The sequence below is a fragment of the Alligator mississippiensis genome, chromosome 2, assembly GCF_030867095.1.
Source record: "Alligator mississippiensis isolate rAllMis1 chromosome 2, rAllMis1, whole genome shotgun sequence".
Lineage (NCBI taxonomy): Eukaryota > Metazoa > Chordata > Crocodylia > Alligatoridae > Alligator > Alligator mississippiensis.
The window spans coordinates 801,025-819,845 of NC_081825.1; the positions used below are offsets into that span (position 1 = coordinate 801,025).

General features: G+C 63.1%; 1 protein-coding gene across 2 annotated transcripts; it reads right to left on the reverse strand.

Moving 5' to 3' along the window:
- Positions 1-1,408: 1,408 nt before the first annotated feature.
- VPS16 (VPS16 core subunit of CORVET and HOPS complexes) lies at positions 1,409-18,578 on the reverse strand. Of its 2 annotated transcripts, XM_006272261.4 has the most exons (24): positions 18,468-18,578; positions 17,851-17,939; positions 17,633-17,730; positions 16,744-16,872; positions 15,091-15,235; positions 14,242-14,357; positions 12,928-13,050; positions 12,633-12,688; positions 12,407-12,496; positions 11,879-11,973; positions 11,174-11,250; positions 8,584-8,715; positions 8,376-8,503; positions 8,216-8,251; positions 7,652-7,760; positions 7,425-7,559; positions 5,082-5,190; positions 4,599-4,696; positions 4,353-4,460; positions 3,775-3,852; positions 3,310-3,479; positions 2,921-3,017; positions 2,395-2,498; positions 1,409-2,135 (listed from the first exon to the last, which is right to left on the reverse strand). In XM_006272261.4, the coding sequence occupies exons 1-24, from the start codon at positions 18,515-18,517 to the stop codon at positions 1,991-1,993; spliced, it is 2,517 nt and encodes an 838-aa protein (XP_006272323.1). In that variant the 5' UTR covers positions 18,518-18,578; the 3' UTR covers positions 1,409-1,990. The 2 variants fall into 2 exon arrangements, with proteins under 2 accessions (XP_006272323.1, XP_014452463.1); XM_014596977.3 differs by lacking the exons at positions 15,091-15,235; positions 16,744-16,872; positions 17,633-17,730; positions 17,851-17,939; positions 18,468-18,578 and adding an exon at positions 14,693-15,068.
- Between the last annotated feature and the right edge of the window lie 243 nt (positions 18,579-18,821).

Genomic DNA, 18,821 nt, shown 5'->3' on the forward strand with positions numbered 1-18,821 from the left:
CGCCACGGCCCCTCCAGGAGGAGCGGGACCCCGCCCACCTGCAGGCCCCGCCCCCTCCCCTAAAGGGTCGCTGTCTCTCTGGAGCGCGCCTCCAGCAGCCCCGCCCCGCGCGTGTGCCGGTTACAGGGCAGTGTGCAATGTATACAGTGTGCAATGTGGTGTGCAATGTATACAGTGTGCGGGGGTGTAGGTTGTAGCCGTGTTGGTCTAAGGACACAGGCAGACAAGGTTCCTTGGGTGAATTTGATATCTTGTATTAGACCAACCCAAATGGTTGGAGAATAGTTATTGAGCAAGCTTTCGGGTTCAAAAACTCTTCGTCAGGCTAAGGGCGCTGCAGCAGTTGCTGCGTGCTCTTCCTTGTCTAAAGTGTGCAATGTACTGTGCATTGTAGTGTGCGTTGTATAAAGTGTGCAATGTACTGCGTGCTGTGCACACTGAAAGTGCGATGGGAGCGTGTGAGCGAAGCACAGCCCACCCCGCGGAGCACACGAGCAGCCGTGGACGGGGTCCGGCCCTCGGGCCGTGTTGCGCATCTGGGGTGTCCCGCGGCGCGACCGGGCGGGCGGAGCAGGGCTGTCCCCCGGCCCTTGCCCCTGCAGCCTCCAGCCCCGAGGCCCGGGCAGGCCCGATGCCCCGCTCCCCCAGCACGTGTCCGGGCCCTGGTGCATCTGGCGCAGCACTCAGCTCCCACGTCTGGGGGCCACGATCCCCGCGCTGGAGCCACGCCGGGGGACACAACTTCACACTCAGACGAGGGTGGAAGGGAGGCCCGGCAGCCACACCGAGTGCAGCCCCCTGCCCCTGCCCGAGCAGGACCGGCCCCGACTCCACCATCCCAGCCAAGGCTTGGTCTACCCGGGTCTAAACACCTCCTCGTGTTAACGTTTACCTTACGACTGCGGGTCCCCGCCGCGACCCGCGCTGGCAGCAAACAGCGCGTCCCTCGCGCCTCCCCACCACGCGCAGCTCGGCCCTCGGCTCTCCCGGGCACAGGGCCGTGCTGGAGGCCTCGTCCTCGCCCGCCTGCGCCTGTCGCCCACGGGGGCAGTTTTCCTGGCCTTGTCCTTGCCTATAATAAATGACTTTGCTCTTTTATAACCCACTGGGTCCCCACCGCAGGCTGCGACCACTACAGCCGTGCTCTTCCTGTGGCAAGGGGGTAGCAGGGTGCCTCCGGCTGCCCCTGCTTCGCCCCTCTGCCCACCCCAGGGTCTCAAACCCCCCCCCGCCCAGCACTGCGTGGAGCACCCCCCCCAGAGTACCTACTTCCTTCCCCGTGTCTGCCCCCCACCCGGCCCTGCCAGGAGCACCCAGCACCTCCCTTTGCACCGTGCTGCCTGGAAACGCGCAGGACCCACTTCGCTCCGGCCCGGCTTCTCCCCCATGCAGACACTCGAGCCAGATGCAGAGGGGCATCCAGGGTTTTATTTCCCACAGTGAAGACAGGCTGGGTAGCTACGTGCCCAGCCTCCGTGAACCCTCGTGTAGGCGTCCCCAGCCTGGCACTGGGCTCCATGCACCCCCTGCACACAAATGAGCCCCCCGTACACCTCTCCCCCCCAGGGCCAAACCGCAGCCCCCACAGCAATGCCACCCCAGCCTCTTGCAAGGGGAACCCGGGAGGACGTGACTTCCACCCCTGCCCTTGTGCTCAGCCAGCAGCAAGGAGGGCAAGGGCAGCGCGGCTGGTGCAGGAGCCGGCTGGACGGGGGTTTGGGCTGGAGCAATAAATAGCCTGGGGGAGCAGGACAGGCCGCAGGTGCCCATGTCCAGCTCCTGCACCCAACAGCAGCACGGGGAGACCCCCTTGGCATGCGTTCAGCAGCTCCTCCAGACAAAGTTCGCTGCGCAGAGGCTGGCAAGTGGGCTGCAGCCAGGCCGAGAAGCCACAATCCTTGCCCCCATGGTGCCGGCCTGGGACACAATGTCCAGAGCACAGCACCGCGCCTGGCCAGCACCCGGGGTCCAGGGATGGCCGGGGCAGGAGCTATTTCTTGAGGATCTGGGCCCGGGCGCGATTGAGCTTCTCCACGACGGTGGCGTCGATGGCAGGGGAGCACTTGGCCAGCACCAGGCTCATCTCGCTCTCGCTCTTGTGCTCGATGGCGGCGTCAGCGGCTTGGTCCAGGTCTCTGCACCACAGGGCAGGGGTCAGACAGGGCCACCCCCCTCCCCTCCCCTCGGCAACGGGCTCCCCCTCATCCCATCCTGCGTTTGCTCCAGCAGGCCTAGACCCAGGTTCTGAAAGCAGTTGCCCCCGAGCAGACCGCAGCCTTGAGAAGGGGGCGAGGTCTGGGGCCCTGGGACAGCTTTGGGTCTCTGCCCTGCACCCCAAACCCAGAGGCTGCTGCCTCCCCCAGGGAGCAGTGCCCTGCCCCACAGGGGACGTACCCCACCAGGATGAAGGCCTTGACCTTCTGCTCGGGCACGACGCGGGCCGCGTACTTCTTGGCCTCGTGGCGGTTGTGGTACTTCACGCAGATCTCCACGAAGGGCTACGGGGAGCGGGGGGCAGATCAGCTGCGGGGCCGGTTCCCCAGGTACCTCACCCCTCGCCTCCTATCCCAACCCCATTCACCTAACTCCCTGCAACCTCTCCTGGCCCATCCTGTTCCTGCCCCATTTTGCTAATGCCCTCAGGGCAGTAATGTGAACATCCTCTTGCCAGGGCTGGAAAACCTCTCCTGAGGGCCAGGGGCACCAGGGCCCCTGAGGGGGTCTCCCAGCCGGCAGTGGGGCCCCATCAGAAGACGCAGGGACTGCTGCTAAGAGCTGTACAGCCTCCTGCTCCGTGCAGCGGAGACCTGCCGCTCAGCGCCCCAGCCCCCTTCCTAGAGCCGCGCATCCCAGGCGAGCCTGCCTTCAGTCGGTGTCTGTAGGACACATGGGGTGCCCACAGTGGGGAGACATCTCTTACCAGGTACCCGATGGGTGACTTCTTGCTCTTGGAGAACTTCTCCATCTCCTCCCAGTCGCCGCACTCAGCCAAGCTGCTTATCTTCAGCCACCAGAACCTGGGCAGCACGGACAGAGGGGTTTCACCAGGGCTCGGCTGAGCTGGGGTGAAAGCAGCCCCTGACCTGGCTCCCGCCAGTCATACCCCACCTTCCCCCTGCTGTGCCAAGCACCAGGGACCCCCAGCTTCAGATGGCAGTGTCAGGCAACCTCCCCATTGCTGGTGTGCGCCTGGCCTACCAAGGGGTGCAGGGATGAAGAAGCCCTGAGCCAGAGGTGAAGCAGGGCAGTGAATGCATGCATGTGTACACATGCGTGCAAACAGCTGGCACTGCTGCTGTCCCCACTCACCTCTTGTCAGGGATCTTGAACTCCCGATACAGCTGCTCAGCCCGCTTGTGTTTGCCATCCAGGATGAGGTGGGAGATGGTGTCGTGTAGGGAGCAGTCCAGGTAGGGCTTGTCCAAGTCCTCCTGTAGCCGGTGCTGGATCCGCAGCAGCTTGATCTGATCCTCCGTGGCCTGGGCAGTGAGCAGGAATCAGTGGAAGTGGGGCTGGCAGGGGGCTGTGGGGTCACCTCTACTCTAAGCCCTGCCTGAGGCAGGATCAGCCAAGCCCAAACCAGCCCAGACAAACCCCACGTCCAGCACAACACAGCCACCCCGACATAGCTCCAGGCATCGCCCCCACCCGACCCGGGAAAGCGGTGGGGCCGTGGCCGCCAACATCCTGCTGCTGCCAGGGGTGTCATGGACGCTGCAGAGAGCCCAGGCCCTAGCACCTGCCAATGCTGCACGCCATCCCCACCCCACTTACTTTGGCGGCAAACTCATTCTTGGCCTTGTAGTACTCGTCCACTGCGTTTTGCAGTGCTGCCACCCGCCCCTCGATCCGCTGCAATGACACGTGGTCCCAGTCCAGTTCCAGCCTCTCTGCCCCCTCCAGCACCCATGTGGGGAGGGGAGCAGCCGGCGTGTCCCAGGAGCCACCCACGCATATGGTGGGAGCCAGAGATGGAGCCTGAGCTGCCAACCCTTTCCCAACAAGGCAGGTTCAGTCCACCAGGAAGCACAGCTTTGTGTCCACACCTGGGGGTGCTGGGCCCCCCGCCTGGGAGTTGGATTCCCCCTCCCAGCACCCTGGAACAAGGGGCAGAGTAGAAAAATCCAGCCCAGGGAACCAACCAGCACCTCCCGACCCTCCACAGCCACTCTCTCCCTTGCTAGAAGGCCATGGCCCCCATGGCAGGACAGTTCCTGTCCCTGCACCCCTGCTCACAGAGTGTGGAGAGCAGCCACCCACTCCCCCCAGCACAGCACTCCCCTTTGGCACCCTGTTACCCATGGTCCAGCCAGCACCTAGCAACCCCCACCCCCAGCCCCCAGGGCCTTGACCTTCTCGCTGGCGTAGCTGGTGTGGACGTGGAAATTGCCGAGCTCCTGGTGGTTGTCGTCCTGGTTGTACAGGTCCTTGAGCGTCTCCCTCTCCTGATGCTTGCAGAACTGGGACGGGGAAGCAGAAGAGACCCCAGACATTAGCCCATGCACCTGTCAGGGGGACCCCCCTGCCTGCCCTGACACCAGGCCTGGGTACGCCCACACTGCCCCCCATGCCACGACCTGTTGCCCTGCACCCCTCACCTGGCGGTAGAGGCTCAGGGCCACTGGCTGGTTCTGCAGCGTCATGAAGAAGTTGCCACGGTTCAGTTCGTTCTTCAGGTGCAGCACGACTGTGTACACTGGGCCGGGCAGAGGAGCAGTTAGTGGGGATGTGGGGCATAGACCCCCCCCCTCCCCCCCACCCTGCAGCCATTGCAGGGCTGGGGGGCTGCAGCTGGGCACCCGAGGGTGATGGGGGGAGGTTGGGTTGCTGAGTATGGAGAGGGAGGACTGGGGGTGCTGGGCCATGAAGGGGGGCAGGCGTCCGCACTGGAGCCCTCAGCACATCAGCTGGTGCCCCTCAGCCCTGGCTCTGCGAGGGCTGCCTTGGCATGTCCTAGCCCAGTGGGTTTCGGGTGAAAAGAGGGTCTTGAGAGCCCATAAGAGCCAGCCTCATATGGCACCAGAGCACTGAGAGCTGGGGCTGGAGGCCTGGCACTTCCCCCATGCCCCAGGCGGCCTTACCCAGGTCCGTGTCCCCGCTCTCGATGGCTTTGCTCAGCGCCAGCTTGCTCCGCTTCATCTTCAGCAGCAGTGGGACCTGCTCCCCTGACCGGGGCTCATACTCGAGGAGCTGCAAACAAACGCAGGGCCCCTCCCTCAGCATCCTGGCCACGGGGCTGGGCTGTGCCAGGTGCAGACAGTGCAGCCAGAGGGCTCTGGGCAGGGACCCATGCCCAGGGGCCATGGTCAGACTGGGTCGGGGGCTCCCAGCTTTGCCAACCTCACTGTGGCCCAAGCCGTACCCTTCGTAGGCAGTGACTCTATCCCTAGTATGAGTCTAACCTATGGCTACTGCGGGCTTCAGCTGGCATAACTCCGAGCTCCGCATTGCTCAGAGCTTCACAGCCCGAGTTTTGAGTCAAACCAGTCGGCCAGGGGAGGACTCTGGGGCCAGACCTGTCAGCACAAGCATGCCCTTGTTACCTGGCTGCAGGAAGGGGAAGTGTTCGGCCGCCTGCTACCAGCTCTGGCTGCTTCTGAGGGGCCTGGGCTAAGCAGCACCCAGCGCCTCTGGGGGCGGCTTAAAAACCCCCGACACATGGAGCAGAAAGAGTGTTGGGGGGAGGACGGAGGAGACAACCAGCACAGCCCTGAAGCCTGGGAGACTCCCATGGCAGAGCACAGGCATCGCTGCACCTAGATCATCCCCAGCCAGTGCCCGTCCAGCCTCTCCTTGCACCCTCCAGTGATGGAGGGTCCCCCTTTCCCTGGCATCTCTTCCACTGCAGAGAGCCTGGGCCCACCTGGCCAGCCAAGGAAGGGGAGCAACCTGGGGACCCAGCTGAATCAGATCAATTAAACACAGCACAAGGTCTGAAAACAAACACTACAGGAAAAAAATGCCATGAAGTAGGTAATCTAAATATGCCGCATGGGAACTTCAGCTTAAAAGTTTTAGCAGCTGTGAAGGACGTATCCCAATGTAGAGGAGCTCGTTTTTAATGCAGGCAGCTGCGTTGCAGTTCTTAATTAGTTGCTGAAACAAAGCAGGCATGTTCACGCAGACCACGCGCTAAGGGGAAGAGAGAGCAGGATGAGGCCCAGAGCACAGCAGGGCAGGGAGGGAAGGGGATAAGGAGAGGCCTGCCAGAGCTGTCACTTCCCCAGGGACACAAATCCCAGCTTGGTGGCACCTTCCCAGTTCCGAAGAGCTGGGCCCAGTCACTTCCAAAGAGCTCAGTGAAATGAAGACATTGGAACATAATCAGAGACTGTTTAACTAAAATAAACCCAGTACAATAGTGGTGGAGACCACGGGGACATTTTGGAGACAGCAACAGGTTCAAGACAGCCTGTTGCCAGTCTGTGCTGCTCTCCAGAGCCTCCCCTGCCAGTACAGGTGAGAATCTGTATTATACCGTTGTGGGCAGCTAGACCGGCATGGGGACAAGCCTTTCTTTTTGTGCTCTATCCTGGGTGTAAAAAATAAAAGCCTGGGTTTTTAACCTGTCTCTTTCCTCTTTGTCTGCCTTCGGCAGTAGAGATACCCACCGACCAAAAGGACATGGAGGAAAACAGGGACATGTAGCCATACCTTGCTTTAGTGTATAAAAAAGGCAATGGTAGAGTCATAAAGAAGTGTGGCTGGAGGTGACCTACAGAGGCCACATCTAAATCCACCCCCTACCTGAAGCAGAATCAGCCTTGTCCAAAGCAGCCCAGACAAACCCATCATCTAAACTCTACATAAGACAACCCTCAACCCTGCCACAGTTCAGACATCACATCCAACCCTGCCACAGGGAAAGCTGGGGGGAGGGGGGGGCTATGGCAGCCAGTGTCCTGCCTCTAAAGTTGTCAATACAATCATAAAGGGACATGTAACTCTCCCTTTTTTCCATGTCTAAGCTGGCAAGAGAGATCCTAATCCTAGATGGGCTTGTTGGAGTTGGGAAATGCACTGTCACTGTGCAATAGGGGTCGGGTGTTTTATTCTACTGGGTGCCAGCACGGTAGTTCCAGGACTCTGTGATGGACAGACAGACAGACAGCGACAGAACGCTACCCATGGCAGGATGATGTGCAAGAAGCCACAGATGTGCTAACATAGGAGACGAGGTGGGTGAACACCAGGAGGGCAATGGGGGAGGCCCTGCTGCCAAGGAGGTTGGCTCCCGGAGGTCTAGGGAGACCCACCAAGAATGAACAAAAGTAGTAAGAAGGTTTTGGGTACTGGGAAAGACCAGATCAGCCTGTGTGGAGGCGTGGGCTGGTTCTGAGCAGGGTCTAGAGCTGGGAAGCAAGGGCTGCAATGAGAAATGTTGGGGGACAAGAGAGGCAGGGGAGATAGGCTCATGCATGCACCTTGATGGCCAGCTCGGTGCGGCCACACTCGTAGGCACGGCCAGCGATCTCCGAGTACGAGATGCCGGGGGTGTCTCCCAGCTTCTGGTTGATGGCTTGGGCCACCTCCTCGTCTGACTTGTCCTTCTGCTGCACCTGGCGGGGACGGATGGGACGTGGGTGCCCGGCTCCCATAACACAGAGCTCCCAGAGCCACCTGCCCTGAAGCCCGGCTCAGCCCTGCCTACCTTGTAGCAGGCCCAGTGGGCGAGAATCCTGCTGACGCCCTGGATCTCAGAAAGGCGCAGGTACTCACAGATCTTGATGGCCAGAGGATAGAGTCTCCGGAGGACGAGCCTGGCACGTGAGCAGGGAGAAGTCACAGCCTCCTTCGCAGATCCAACCTCCCCAGTGTCTGCCCCGCTACCTGCTCATGCTCCTTCTCTCCCACCAGCAGGGAGGGACATGCGGGGGCCACGTCTTTGAGGGGCCCAGCCATAGGGTCAGAGGGGTCTGCACTACTCAGAGGAGGAGGAGGACAGCTGGCTGGACCAGCCAATGCTGCTGCCATGCTGCAGTCCTCCCCACCAACAACTGCTCCCATCTAGCAGCCATCTGGGTGTTGCCACAGGACGGGGCTGGAGGGTCCCAGCAGGAGCCATCCCTGCCGGCAGCACTGTATCACTGAGGGGAGGGGACACCGCTCTCCAAACAGACCCGGGACAGCTCTGAAGAGCAGGGGGCTCTACCATGCACAGCTGAGCACCACCCGCACCCTGCCAGGGACACGCACACCAGTGCCAGCAAGGTACCTGTCCAGCAGCACTTCGATGGTGAGCTGCTTGTATCTGCAGCACCAGTCAAGGAGCGACCTCGGGGCTCTGCAGGCACTGCGACATCCCTCTTAGGATGCCAACCCCTGCCCTGCCCCCCTCCTGCTTGTCCCCACCCTCCCCAGGCAGTCAAGGATACTGGGCAAAGGTGAGGGGGATGCCGATCTGGTAGTCCCGGATGGCATTGAGCACCCGCAGGTCCTGGCACATGCGCACAAAGCTCTCGGGGGAGAACCGGTCGAGGAAGCACTTGCCGAAGGAGGCTGCCTGCCAGGGGGAGCAGGAAAGGCTCAGCGGATGGGCAGCTCCATGCAGCCTTTGCGCAGGGTCCCCCCCCCCGCACTCACCCTGAGCAGGGACTTTTGGGTCTCGGGCTCATGCTCGTAGCCTGCAGCCTCGATGCACTGCTGTACGGCCTCCGAGAGCTGCTCCTTGTCCTTGATCTCCCGCAGGTACTCGTCTGCCTTCTGGCTTTCTTTCTGCAGAGACAGCTGCGTTCTGAGCCAGCCCGGGGACCCCACACCGCTTTGCAGGTGAGGGCAGGGGCCCCCAGGCTGGTAGGAGGGTGAGCGGGCTGCGGGCAGGGCTAGCATTTACCCAGCGGTCTGAGCTCTGGTGCTGCCTCTGCGCACCCCAGGACTGAGCCACATGCCTACGACCTGCGACCCTGGGGCAGTAGAGTTCAGCCTAAATGCTAAAGCAGCTGCAAGAAGCCACAGATGTGCTAACATAGGAGACAAGGTGGGAGGTTGGGTTGCTGAGTATGGAGAGGGAGGGCTGGGGGTGCTGGGCCATGAAGGGGGGCAGGTGTCTGTACTGGAGCCCTCAGCACATCAGTCGCTGCTCCCCAGCTCTGGCCCTGCGGGGGCTGCCTTGGGATGTCCTAGCCCAGTGGGTTTTGGGTGCAAAGAGGGTCTTGAGAGCCCATAAGAGCCAGCCCCATATGGCACTAGAGCACCAAGAGCTGGGGCTGGTGGCCTGGCACCTCCCCCATGCCCCAGGCGGCCTTACCCAGGTCTGTTTCCCCACTCTCGATAGCTTTGTCCCCACACATTGGGGCTGGGGTGGAGGTGAGCTGGTGCAGTAGTGCTCTGTGGGATATCTGGAGGACTGACCAGCCTCGGTGCCTCCTGGCACGCTCACTGGGTCTGGTGCCATTCTAGCAGGTGAGCCCAGGGGTCCACATGCCTTGCACAATACTATGAAGATGGTTAGCCCACTTGCAAGCCCTATAGATGTTACCTTGGCCCAGGGTCAGGGGAGCTCTGGGGATGGGGGGACGGCTCTATTCAGGTCCCTGGGGCAGTGCCCACCCTGCTTCCAGCCCAAGAGCCAGACCCCTGGCACGAGGCCTTGCAGATGCTTCGGAGCCCAGAACTACCCTCAGCTGCCGGGGCTGGCCTCGTGGGTCAGCACAACTGAGTCCTAGGGGAGTGGGGCTGGCAGGGAGCTGCGGGGTCACATCCAGTCCACGCCTGGCCTGAGGCAGGATCAGCCCCGTCCAAATCAGCCCAGACAAACCCCGTGTCCAACCTCGGAACCACACAACACAGTCACCCCCAACACAGCCCCAGGCATTGCCCCTGCCCCCGGGATACAGGGGGACCATGGCTGCCAACATCCTGCTGCTGCCAGGGAGGTCATGGGTGCTGCAGAGACCCCAGGCCAAGGCCGTGCCCCCGCTGCAGAGGAAGGGGAAACCCCCAGTCTGAACCCATCTGAGCAGGGGGGCAATCCCTTCCTGCCCCAGTGCAGCATTGGGCTGAGCCTGAGCACAGGAGCAAGACCCTCCAGCCAGGACCCTGCGGGGTTGGTGTCAGCAGGAGCACTGGCACAGCCCAGCCCCATCCCTAGCATGGGGTGCAGCCAGCACCAGCGCCTCTGGGGAAGGCTTCAAACCCTGACACACGGAGCAGAAAGCACGGGAAAGCGGGGGGTGGGGGAAAGACACAACAACCAGCCCAGCCCAGAAGCCTGGGACACCCCCACAGCAAAGCACGGGCATCGCTGTGCCTGGATCCCCCCCAGTGCCCGTCCAGCCTCTCCTTCAACCCTCCAGTGATGAAGAGTCCCCCCTTCCCTGGTGTCACTCCCACACCTCCCTGCTCTGACAGTGAAGAAGTGTTTCCTGATCTCCAACCTAAACTTCCTTTGCTACAACTTCCAGCCATTGCTCCGCGACCTCCTCTCTGCAGCAGGAGAGAGCAAGCGCTTTCCCTTGTCTCTCTGGCAGCCCTTCAGGGATTTGCAGAAAGCTGTCATAGCCTTTCTTTAGTTTCTCCACCAGCTGAACCTGCCTGGCTGCTCCAGCCTCTCCTCCAGGACCTGCCTTCCAAGCCCTTGATCATCTGTGTCGCTGCCTCTGGACCCTTTCTCACTTCTCCACGCCCTTTTCAACTGTGGAGCCCAGAACTGCACGCTATTGAACCTCTTAACAAAATCTTCTGGGGCGGCACTTTCAGTCCAATCATCCAGGGGACAGGGGTTAGAGCTGCCCCTGCCAAGGCCCCAGGTGGGCAGAGGAGCCAGCTGCCAACCAGGGGGTCCCACTGTGCTCAGGGGTGTCAAGGAGGAGCTCCCAGTGCCGCCTCCCCCAGCTGCAGATACAAGGAGCAAGCAGGGCCCTGGAGAGAAGTGTGGGGGTGCAGACAGGGGAAGTGGGGGGGTTTGCCTTGTCCCTGCCTGGCTCCATCCTAGAACCACAGAGAAGTAGGGCTGGAAGGGGCCTCCAGAGGTCATCGAGTCTATCTAGGTGTCATGGGACAGCTCTTCCTCCCCTCCATGCTCCAAGCACAGGTGCCCAAGTCTCCCTGCAGCTCTGCAGGTTGCCAGGCCCTGGCGGGGCTGGGGCACGGTGGCCATGTCTCTGTGGGAAGCCCCAATGCAGCTGCCTCCCCAGCGACCCTGCTCCTGCATCCCAGTCACGGCGGCTCCTACCTCGTACTGCTTCTGGGCTTCCAGCAGCAAGGCGCCTGGCGCCATCGAGGCGATCCTGAAGATCTCCTGGCTGGCCTCTGCCAACAGTGAGCAAATGCTTCCCTTAGAGTCCTGAGCTCACGGCCCCTGCCTCCCCCCTGCATGGACCCTTCCCACCCCACTCCACTGCATGCCAACACCCGTGTTGCAGAGAGGGAAACTGAAGCACAAGGAGAGGCCTGGCCTGCTCGGGGTCAGGGCGCAGCTGGGAGAGGCCTGAGTCCCGCTGCACTGATCCCTCTGAGCCCACGGAAGACCCCCCTCACCACAGAAAGGAGGGAGACTGGGCCTGGCTCATGGCAGGGCAGGGCAAGGGCCCTGAAACAGGGAAGTGACAGGGGGCTGGGGTGGCTGTTGCTGGTCCCCGGAGATGCTTCTTCCCTTTGTGCACCCCAACAGCACGGCCAGCTGCATTGGCACCGGAGCGCACAGTGCTGCTGGGCTGAGATGGGAGCCATGGCTAAGCTAGTGCTCCAAACTGGCAGGCCGGAGCTGTGGGGACAAGCCAGGCTGCATGGGGATGAGAGGCCCCCAGAGCTGGGGGTGGGAGTTGGGACCTGGGGCTGGGACTGAGCAGCACTGGCAGAGCAGGGGCAGCCCCGGGCTGGGGCAGCAGGGAGCCCCCACCTCCCTGCAGGACAAAGTGCCCCCCTGTCTCTGGCTCACCCGGGATCTCGTGCAAGAACTCGTGCGAGGTGCGAGAGAAAATCCTCACGCCGTCCAGCTCAGGCACCAGGTAGGAGTCCTCGTCCAGAACAAACCTGCGCCCCGCTAAGGATTCTGGGAAGCAGCAGCCCAGCCTGGCCCCACAAGTGCCTCTGCCTAGGGCAAGCACCAGTCTGCCCGACCCCGTATGCCAGCTGAGGGAGAGCCAGTGCACTCAGCAAGATGCCCTTTGGCTGCAGGCTTCAGCCACCCCCACCCTGGAGAGGCAGCTGGACCCCTCCCTGGCAGGTCTACCCCTGCGCCCTCCCTCACCGCATCAGGGCACAGAGCTGGACCTCAGGCCCGATCCCTGCCAGGCCTTTCCACGAGGTGCCAGAGGGACAGGAAAGTGGGGGAGAGGTTCACTCAACTGCAGGAGCAGCCCCGTGACCAGAGCCATGGCTGGGCTCTGAAGGGACACAGCCTCTGGGAGCGTCTGGCCGCACCGCCCACGTCAACCCCTGCTCGCCCTGTGTACCCACAGGATACTGGATGCACTCTTCGGTGTTCCCAGCCACCATGAGCCGCCGGTCCCAGGCTACCACAACTGCCCGCTGCTTGCTCCGGGGCCGCGCACACCTGTGGGTAGAGGCTGCCCGTTAGCATCCCCCCCAACCTCCATGGGGTCCTGCAGCTTACCAAAGCCGGCCCTGGAGCAGCGCGTCCAGAGAGCTGTGGGTTGGGGGCGACAGGCCATGGTGGGGCAGACACTCACCAAACCATCTCTCTGGGTGGTGCGCGGATGTCACAGCTGAACTCACCCAGCTTCTCCTGGGGAAGCAGGGAGATGACTGATGAGGGGCAGTGGACAAAGTAAAAGGCCCATCAGGATGGTCGCTGGCCCAGACAGGAGCTAGCGGGGCCCATGCTCTGCTCCATCCTGACTGCACCCATCGTCGGCTGTGCTCCCCATGGCTGCCTCCATCCCCAGTTTGCGCTGCCCATCTAGCAAGACCTGTGGAACCCGCTGCAGTTGCCACAACATGACCGCCTCTCATCCCCATGCTCACCTTGAACGTGGCTGTGCCCATCCAGATGTAGCCAGTGTCCGTGTAGAGCGCCACGTAGCGGTAGTTGAAGGACACAGCCATCTGCAGGTAGGCTCCTGCCTGGGGGCTCAGTCCAGGTGGCGTCTGCAGCACAAGGGGAGACAGAGGTCAGGGGGATGGGGGGCAGGTGTCTCTCCAGCCTCAGCACTGGGGCAGGGCAGGAAGCAAGGGCCCAGCAGAAGCAGTCGCCTCTCCCCAAAACCATTGCTGCCCACCCCCTTCCTGGGCCTGGGACCCCTGCAGCAGGAGGTTTCCCTTCCTCCTTAATGAGCCACTGCACTAAAGTGCAGCTGTTCCTGCCTATTACCACCCCTAGCTCTGCAGTGATGAGCCAACCCCCTGAACCCTGAGATCTAACCCACCCCTCCACCCTTGGGAGGCAGCCTCAGCACAGCCACACAGGCCCATCGATCTCCTGGGAGACGGAGCCCACAGCCCCCTTCCTAGGTGGCAGCTGTCCTGATTGCTACATGGGGCTGGGAAGGAATCCCCCCACCTTTCTGTGCCACGTGTCAGGGGGTTTTAAGCCTCCCCCAGAGGTGCTGGTGCTGCTGCAGCCCAGGCTGGGGATGGGGCTGGGCTGTGCCAATGCTCCTGCTGGCACCAATCCCCCAGGGTCCTTGCTGCAGGGTCTTGCCCCTTCACTCAGGCTCAGCCTGACCCTGCACTGGGGCAGGGAGGGATTTCCCCCTGCTCAGACTGGTCCGGACTGGGGGTTTTTGCCTTTCTCTGCATCTGCAGAGGGGGCACGACCTCAGCCTGGAGCCTCTTGAGTGTGTATTAATCCCCCTGGCAGCAGCAGGACATTGGTGGTCATAGCCCCTCTGCTTTCCCGGAGGCAGGGGTGGGAGTGATGCTTGGGGCCATGTCGGCGATGACTGCCATGTTGCTCAGGGTCGGACATGGGGTTTGTCTGGGCTGGTTTGGACGGGGCTGATCCTGCCTCAGGCTGGGCTGGGATTGGATGCGACTCTGCAGGTCCCCGCCAACCCCACTTCTCTGCGATTTCTAGCTGCAGAACTGTTTCTTCCAGAGGATGGGGCTGCCGTGCTCCCGACATCCGAGAAGCTCATCCCAGCACTCCTGCCCCACCTATACACCACCCAGGGAATATGATGGACCGCTACAGGGCATCACTCAGCCCTTGGTCCTCCTGCTGTGGGGCAGCTGGGGCCAGCCGTGCTGATGAGCCAGGGGAACCTGCCCAGCCCAGACCCGGTGAGCTATCCTAGGCCATGCTGGCCAGACAGGGCTCTGGATGCAGCCCCCACTCACCATCGCGTTGCAGGAGGTGTTGTCCAGCAAGTACAGCTCCTGGCCAGTGGCCAGCAGGATGACGGTCACTCTGTCCTGGAACAGCACAGCCCAGCAGGAGGGCGGCTTCTGCAGACCTGTGAGGAAGAAACGCAGCAATCAGGGGAGGGAAGTGGCGGGGAGGTGAGAGCAAGCAGGGGTATCAGTATTAGCTAAGGATCAAGATGTCCCTGGGGCGGTTGCACCTTGAGCATGGTGCTCTGGTCCTGGCAGCTCCAGAAGGAGAGAGAACTAGAGAAAGTGCAGAGAAGGGCACCGAGGAGGAGGCCTATAGAGGAGCTTCTCTAGGAGGAGACTGCAGAGGTCAGATCTGGGCAGCTTAGAGAGTGATATTGAGGAGGGACAGGAAAAGGGTTTACAACATGCTGAATGGGGAAGAGAAAGTCACTAGGGATTTATTACTGTCTCTCACCAGACAGGATCGAGGGGGCACAGCATAGGAGCAGCCGGCAGTTTAAAACCAGCACCAGGCAGGTCTGTTTCCCCAGCGTGGCATGAAAGGGAGAGCTCATGGCCCCCAGATGTGGGAGCTGACAGCTCAGCTGGATTCAGCAGGGCTTGGACATGTGCTGGGAGGAAAGGGGCATCGGTGGCTCTGGGGCAGGGCGTGAGGGGCACGGGCTCTGACATCAGACCTATCTGGACCTCAGTGCTGGAGGCTGCAGGGGAGAGAGGAACAGCGGAAAATCCTGCTCAGCCCGGGTCACTCTCCCTTCCAGCCTCTCTGCTGCTGCGCGACACGAGCCGCGGCCAGATGAGCCCAGGTCCGAGCTAGTCCATGGCAGCTCCAACGTTCTTGGGAGGACATACTGGGCATGTCATGCATCCTGCGCAGCTTCAGGTCATCGATGTTGGTGGCAAGGGAGAAGCGGTGGGCACCAGTGAGGATGGCCACGCCAGTGCCGTACTCGGTGTGGAAGACCCGGGCCTCCAGCACATGGTTCTGCAGCACCTCCTGCCGTGGGGAAGAAAGCAATGCTCAGCTGGGGCCAAGGGGCCAACCCAGAGTAGCAGTGGCACCAGCCATCCCCTCCCAAGCTCCCTTGTAAGCCCCTGACTCCACCGACAGGGATGTGACCAAACCCTGCCCCTGCCCGCTCTGCACTGGGTGACCCAGTCACAGCCCGTGGGGCAGGTTCCTGGCACTGGGCAAGGGGGGTGGCAGGGAAGGACAAGGGCTCCCAGTGCTTGCAAAAGCAGGCACACAGGCAAGAAGGGCTTAGGAGAATACTGCTGAGATGTCACTCCCTGAGTACCTTGCACCCGTGCCCCAAGCAAAGGATGCTGCAGCCCTCAGCCCTCCCAAGTGCCCCCGCTCCATTCAGGATGGACCCAGCCAGGTCCAGCTCCTTCCCTCCCCCCATGCTGCCCAGCTAGGCCCAACTATTCACCAGCTGACCTCCCCCCAGCACGCAACCCCAGTGAGGGGCAGTGTGTAACCATGAAACCCGCCCATGTCCACCCCCAGGAGGCATCACAGAGCAACAGAGCTGGCTAAAGAGCCACTCATGCCTTAACAAAGGCGCTGCCACCTCTGTCCAAGCAGAAACTTTGTAAGGGATGGGGTAGATGAGGTGCAGGGAGCATTTACGCAGACAGGGCTGTCCAAGCGTACCCAAAACTAAACACTTAATTATGCAAATAACCTAGCAACAGCCCTAGCAGAAGCAAGAATCATGGGGAAACTAATGAATATGCAAGTAACAAAAGGCATAAAATAAAGCTTGGGAACAGGGAGGCTGGACTGCTGGAGTACTGCACTGCTCCCAGGGCAGCAAGACCTTGGACCACCTGACCAACAGGGCAGGGAGCGGGGCACGGGGCCGGCACAGGGACAAGTGCATTCCCAGGCATGGGAGCATGGAGAGGAAGCCCCCCCGCACCATGTGTGGAGGGAAACTCCTGCCCCTCGAGCATCTTCTCTCTCTCTCAATAGCCCCCCCGGTTCCCTGATCCCAGGTCTGAAGGCAACAAGTGCACGGTGCAGGCAGGGGCATGCAGCACGCAGCTTTCAGGGAACCAGCGCCCCGCGGTGGGCACCAGCTCAGCCCCGTGCCCATGGGGAGGTCAGCGCGACCCCTCCTCAAGGCCAAAGCGGAAGTGAGGTCACAAGTGACAGCAGAGAAGGGGGGGCCTGGCTCATCCTCCTGCATCATGAGACCACACACCTGTAAACAGACCCCAGGAGTCTGGGCGCCTGCCGCTGCCCCCGCCAGATATAACACTAAGACCAAACTTTCTTGCAGGGCTGGGAAGAGAACCCAGGAGGCCGGGCAGCCAGCCCTGCCTGCCCCCCTATCCAAACCACAGGACCACACGCCCCTGCCACGGGTGGGAGAACCCAGCAGTCCGGCCCCCGGGCCCCCAGCCCACTCTGACCACACGTCTTCCCGAAGCTGGGAAGAGAGGCCAGGATCTCGCTGCAAACCCGGGCACGGTGCCCCCTTCCCGCACCCCACTCACGTTGCCCATGCTGAAGTGGCGCTTGAACTCGCAGAAGAGGTTGTAGATGAGCACGGAGCCGTCCTCCTGAATGCACAGCAGGTCCTCGCTGGCCGTCCAGCCCAGCTGCACCACCTGCCCGCTCTTCCACTGTGGGGAAAAAGAGCCCGGGGGTCGGCGAGGCGTCTCCGCTGGCCGCAGGGCCTCACCCACCCACCCATGCACCAGGCGCAGCCCGTGAGGTCAGCCTCTGCCAGCCCAGCTGCCCGGCCAGGGGGTGCTTCTCCCCTGTTCACCCCCTGCTATCAGGCCTTGCACCCCATTATCCACGCAGGCACCTCCCGCTATCTCCATCCACGGCTGACTCGCGCACCTGCTCTGTCCGCCCAGCTCCAGTCCCTGGACGTCACCCCCACGAGGCTACAGCTGTGCCGACCTCCCACCCCCACCATGGGGCCTGCTGCTCCGCTACCCAGGCCCGGGCTCCCAGCTCTGCCCTGCCTCTCCCCGTGCAGCACCGTCTACCAACTGGCTTTTACTCGGGGGCCCAAGAGAGACCGAGGCCCCAGCGCGGCGGGCACAGCGTCCTCGCTGGAGGACACGAAGGGAGACACAGGCTACAGCGACAGGGGTAACGCCTGCAGCCCCGGTTCTCCTGGCCTTAATGCCAAGCGCTCAAGGCAGCAAACGTGCCCCAGCAGCGCTGTGCTTCCCCCGGCGTCCCGAGCGCCCGATCCGTCCGGCCCTCCAGCTCCGGCACCTGCCGCGGGGGTCAGGGGCTGCCCCCCACGCTCTGCTTGGGACGCAGGGAGCGGGACGCAGCGCCCGGAGCCTCGATGCTCCGTGATCGGCTCGACCCCCGGAGCGGGAGGAGAAGCCCCCCAGGAGCGGAGGTGCTGCCCGCGCTCACCACGATGCTGGCCAGGGGCAGGCCGGCGGCCGAGTAGATCTCCAGCACGGGGCGGGAGCCCGGCGACTTCTCCTTCCGCCAGTTGTTCTTCAGCAGCGCTGCGGGGGACGCGGCCTGCGGTCACGCCAGGGCAGGACCCCCTGGCCCCCGCCCCGGCCCCGCGCCTCCGCTCCGGTGGCCCCCTCCCCGGGAGCACGGGGAGCCCCGGCCCCCCGTACCGATGGGGCCCCCGTACGGCGCGGCGGCCATCAGGCAGTCCCGCAGCTCCTCCGCCAGGTCCCACGCCATGCTGTACAGCTCCGAGCGCCTGCGGGACAGCGCACCCACGTCAGCGCACCCCCGCCCCCGACCCCGGGGGGCAGCAAGGGGGGTGCACCCAGCACATCTGGGGGGGTAAACCCCACCGGGGGCGGCTGCAAGGGGGGTGCACCCAGCACATCTGGGGGGGTAAACCCCACCGGGGGGGCTGCAAGGGGGGTGCACCCAGCACATCTGGGGGGGTAAACCCCACCGGGGGCGGCTGCAAGGGGGGTGCACACAGCACATCTGGGGGGGGTAAACCCCACCGGGGGGGGCTGCAAGGGGGGTGCACACAGCACATCTGGGGGGGCAACACCACCCGTGGGGCTGCAAGGGGGGTGCACACAGCACATCTGGGGGGCCAACCTTCACCCGTGGGGCAGCAAGGGGGCGGGGGGGCTGCACCCAGTGCCCCGGGGGTGGGGGGGGAGGCAAACGCCCGGGCCGTGGGGCTGCAAGGGGCCAAGCCCCCGAGCCGTGCCCCTCCCCCCCAGCAGGGCAGGGTCCGTCCCGGGGGGGGGAGCGGGGGGCGGACCGGTAGAAGGTTTGTTCGCCCAGCGGGTTCCAGTTCCAGGAGCAGGCCATGGCGGCGGCCCCGATCCCGATCCCGATCCCGATCCCGGCCCCGGGGCCCCGCGCTTCCGCCCGCACTCCAGGCGCCGGCGCGGAGCGGGGCTGACGCCGCCGCCATCTTGGCTGAGGGCAGCAGCCCGCGCGCGCCCCCTGCTGGCGCGGCCCACGGGGGCGTCCTGCACATGCACAGCTGCTCGGGAGCCGGCCGTCGCGGGGGCGTCCTGCACAGGACTCAGCACCCAGGGGGGCATCCTGCACAGGACCTAGTTAGCACCCAGGGGGGCGTCCTGCACAGGGACTCAGCACCCAGGGGGGC

Coding starts and splice junctions, on each gene's coding strand:
- VPS16 (XM_006272261.4), bottom strand. CDS start 18,517: ATGGCCTGCTCCTGGAACTGGAACCCGCTGGGCGAACAAACCTTCTAC. Junction 16,873..17,632: donor TGCCCCTGGCCAGCATCGTG/GTGAGCGCGGGC, acceptor TTTTCCCCACAG/TGGAAGAGCGGGCAGGTGGT. Junction 7,560..7,651: donor CCCACTGGGCCTGCTACAAG/GTAGGCAGGGCT, acceptor CGTCCCCGCCAG/GTGCAGCAGAAGGACAAGTC.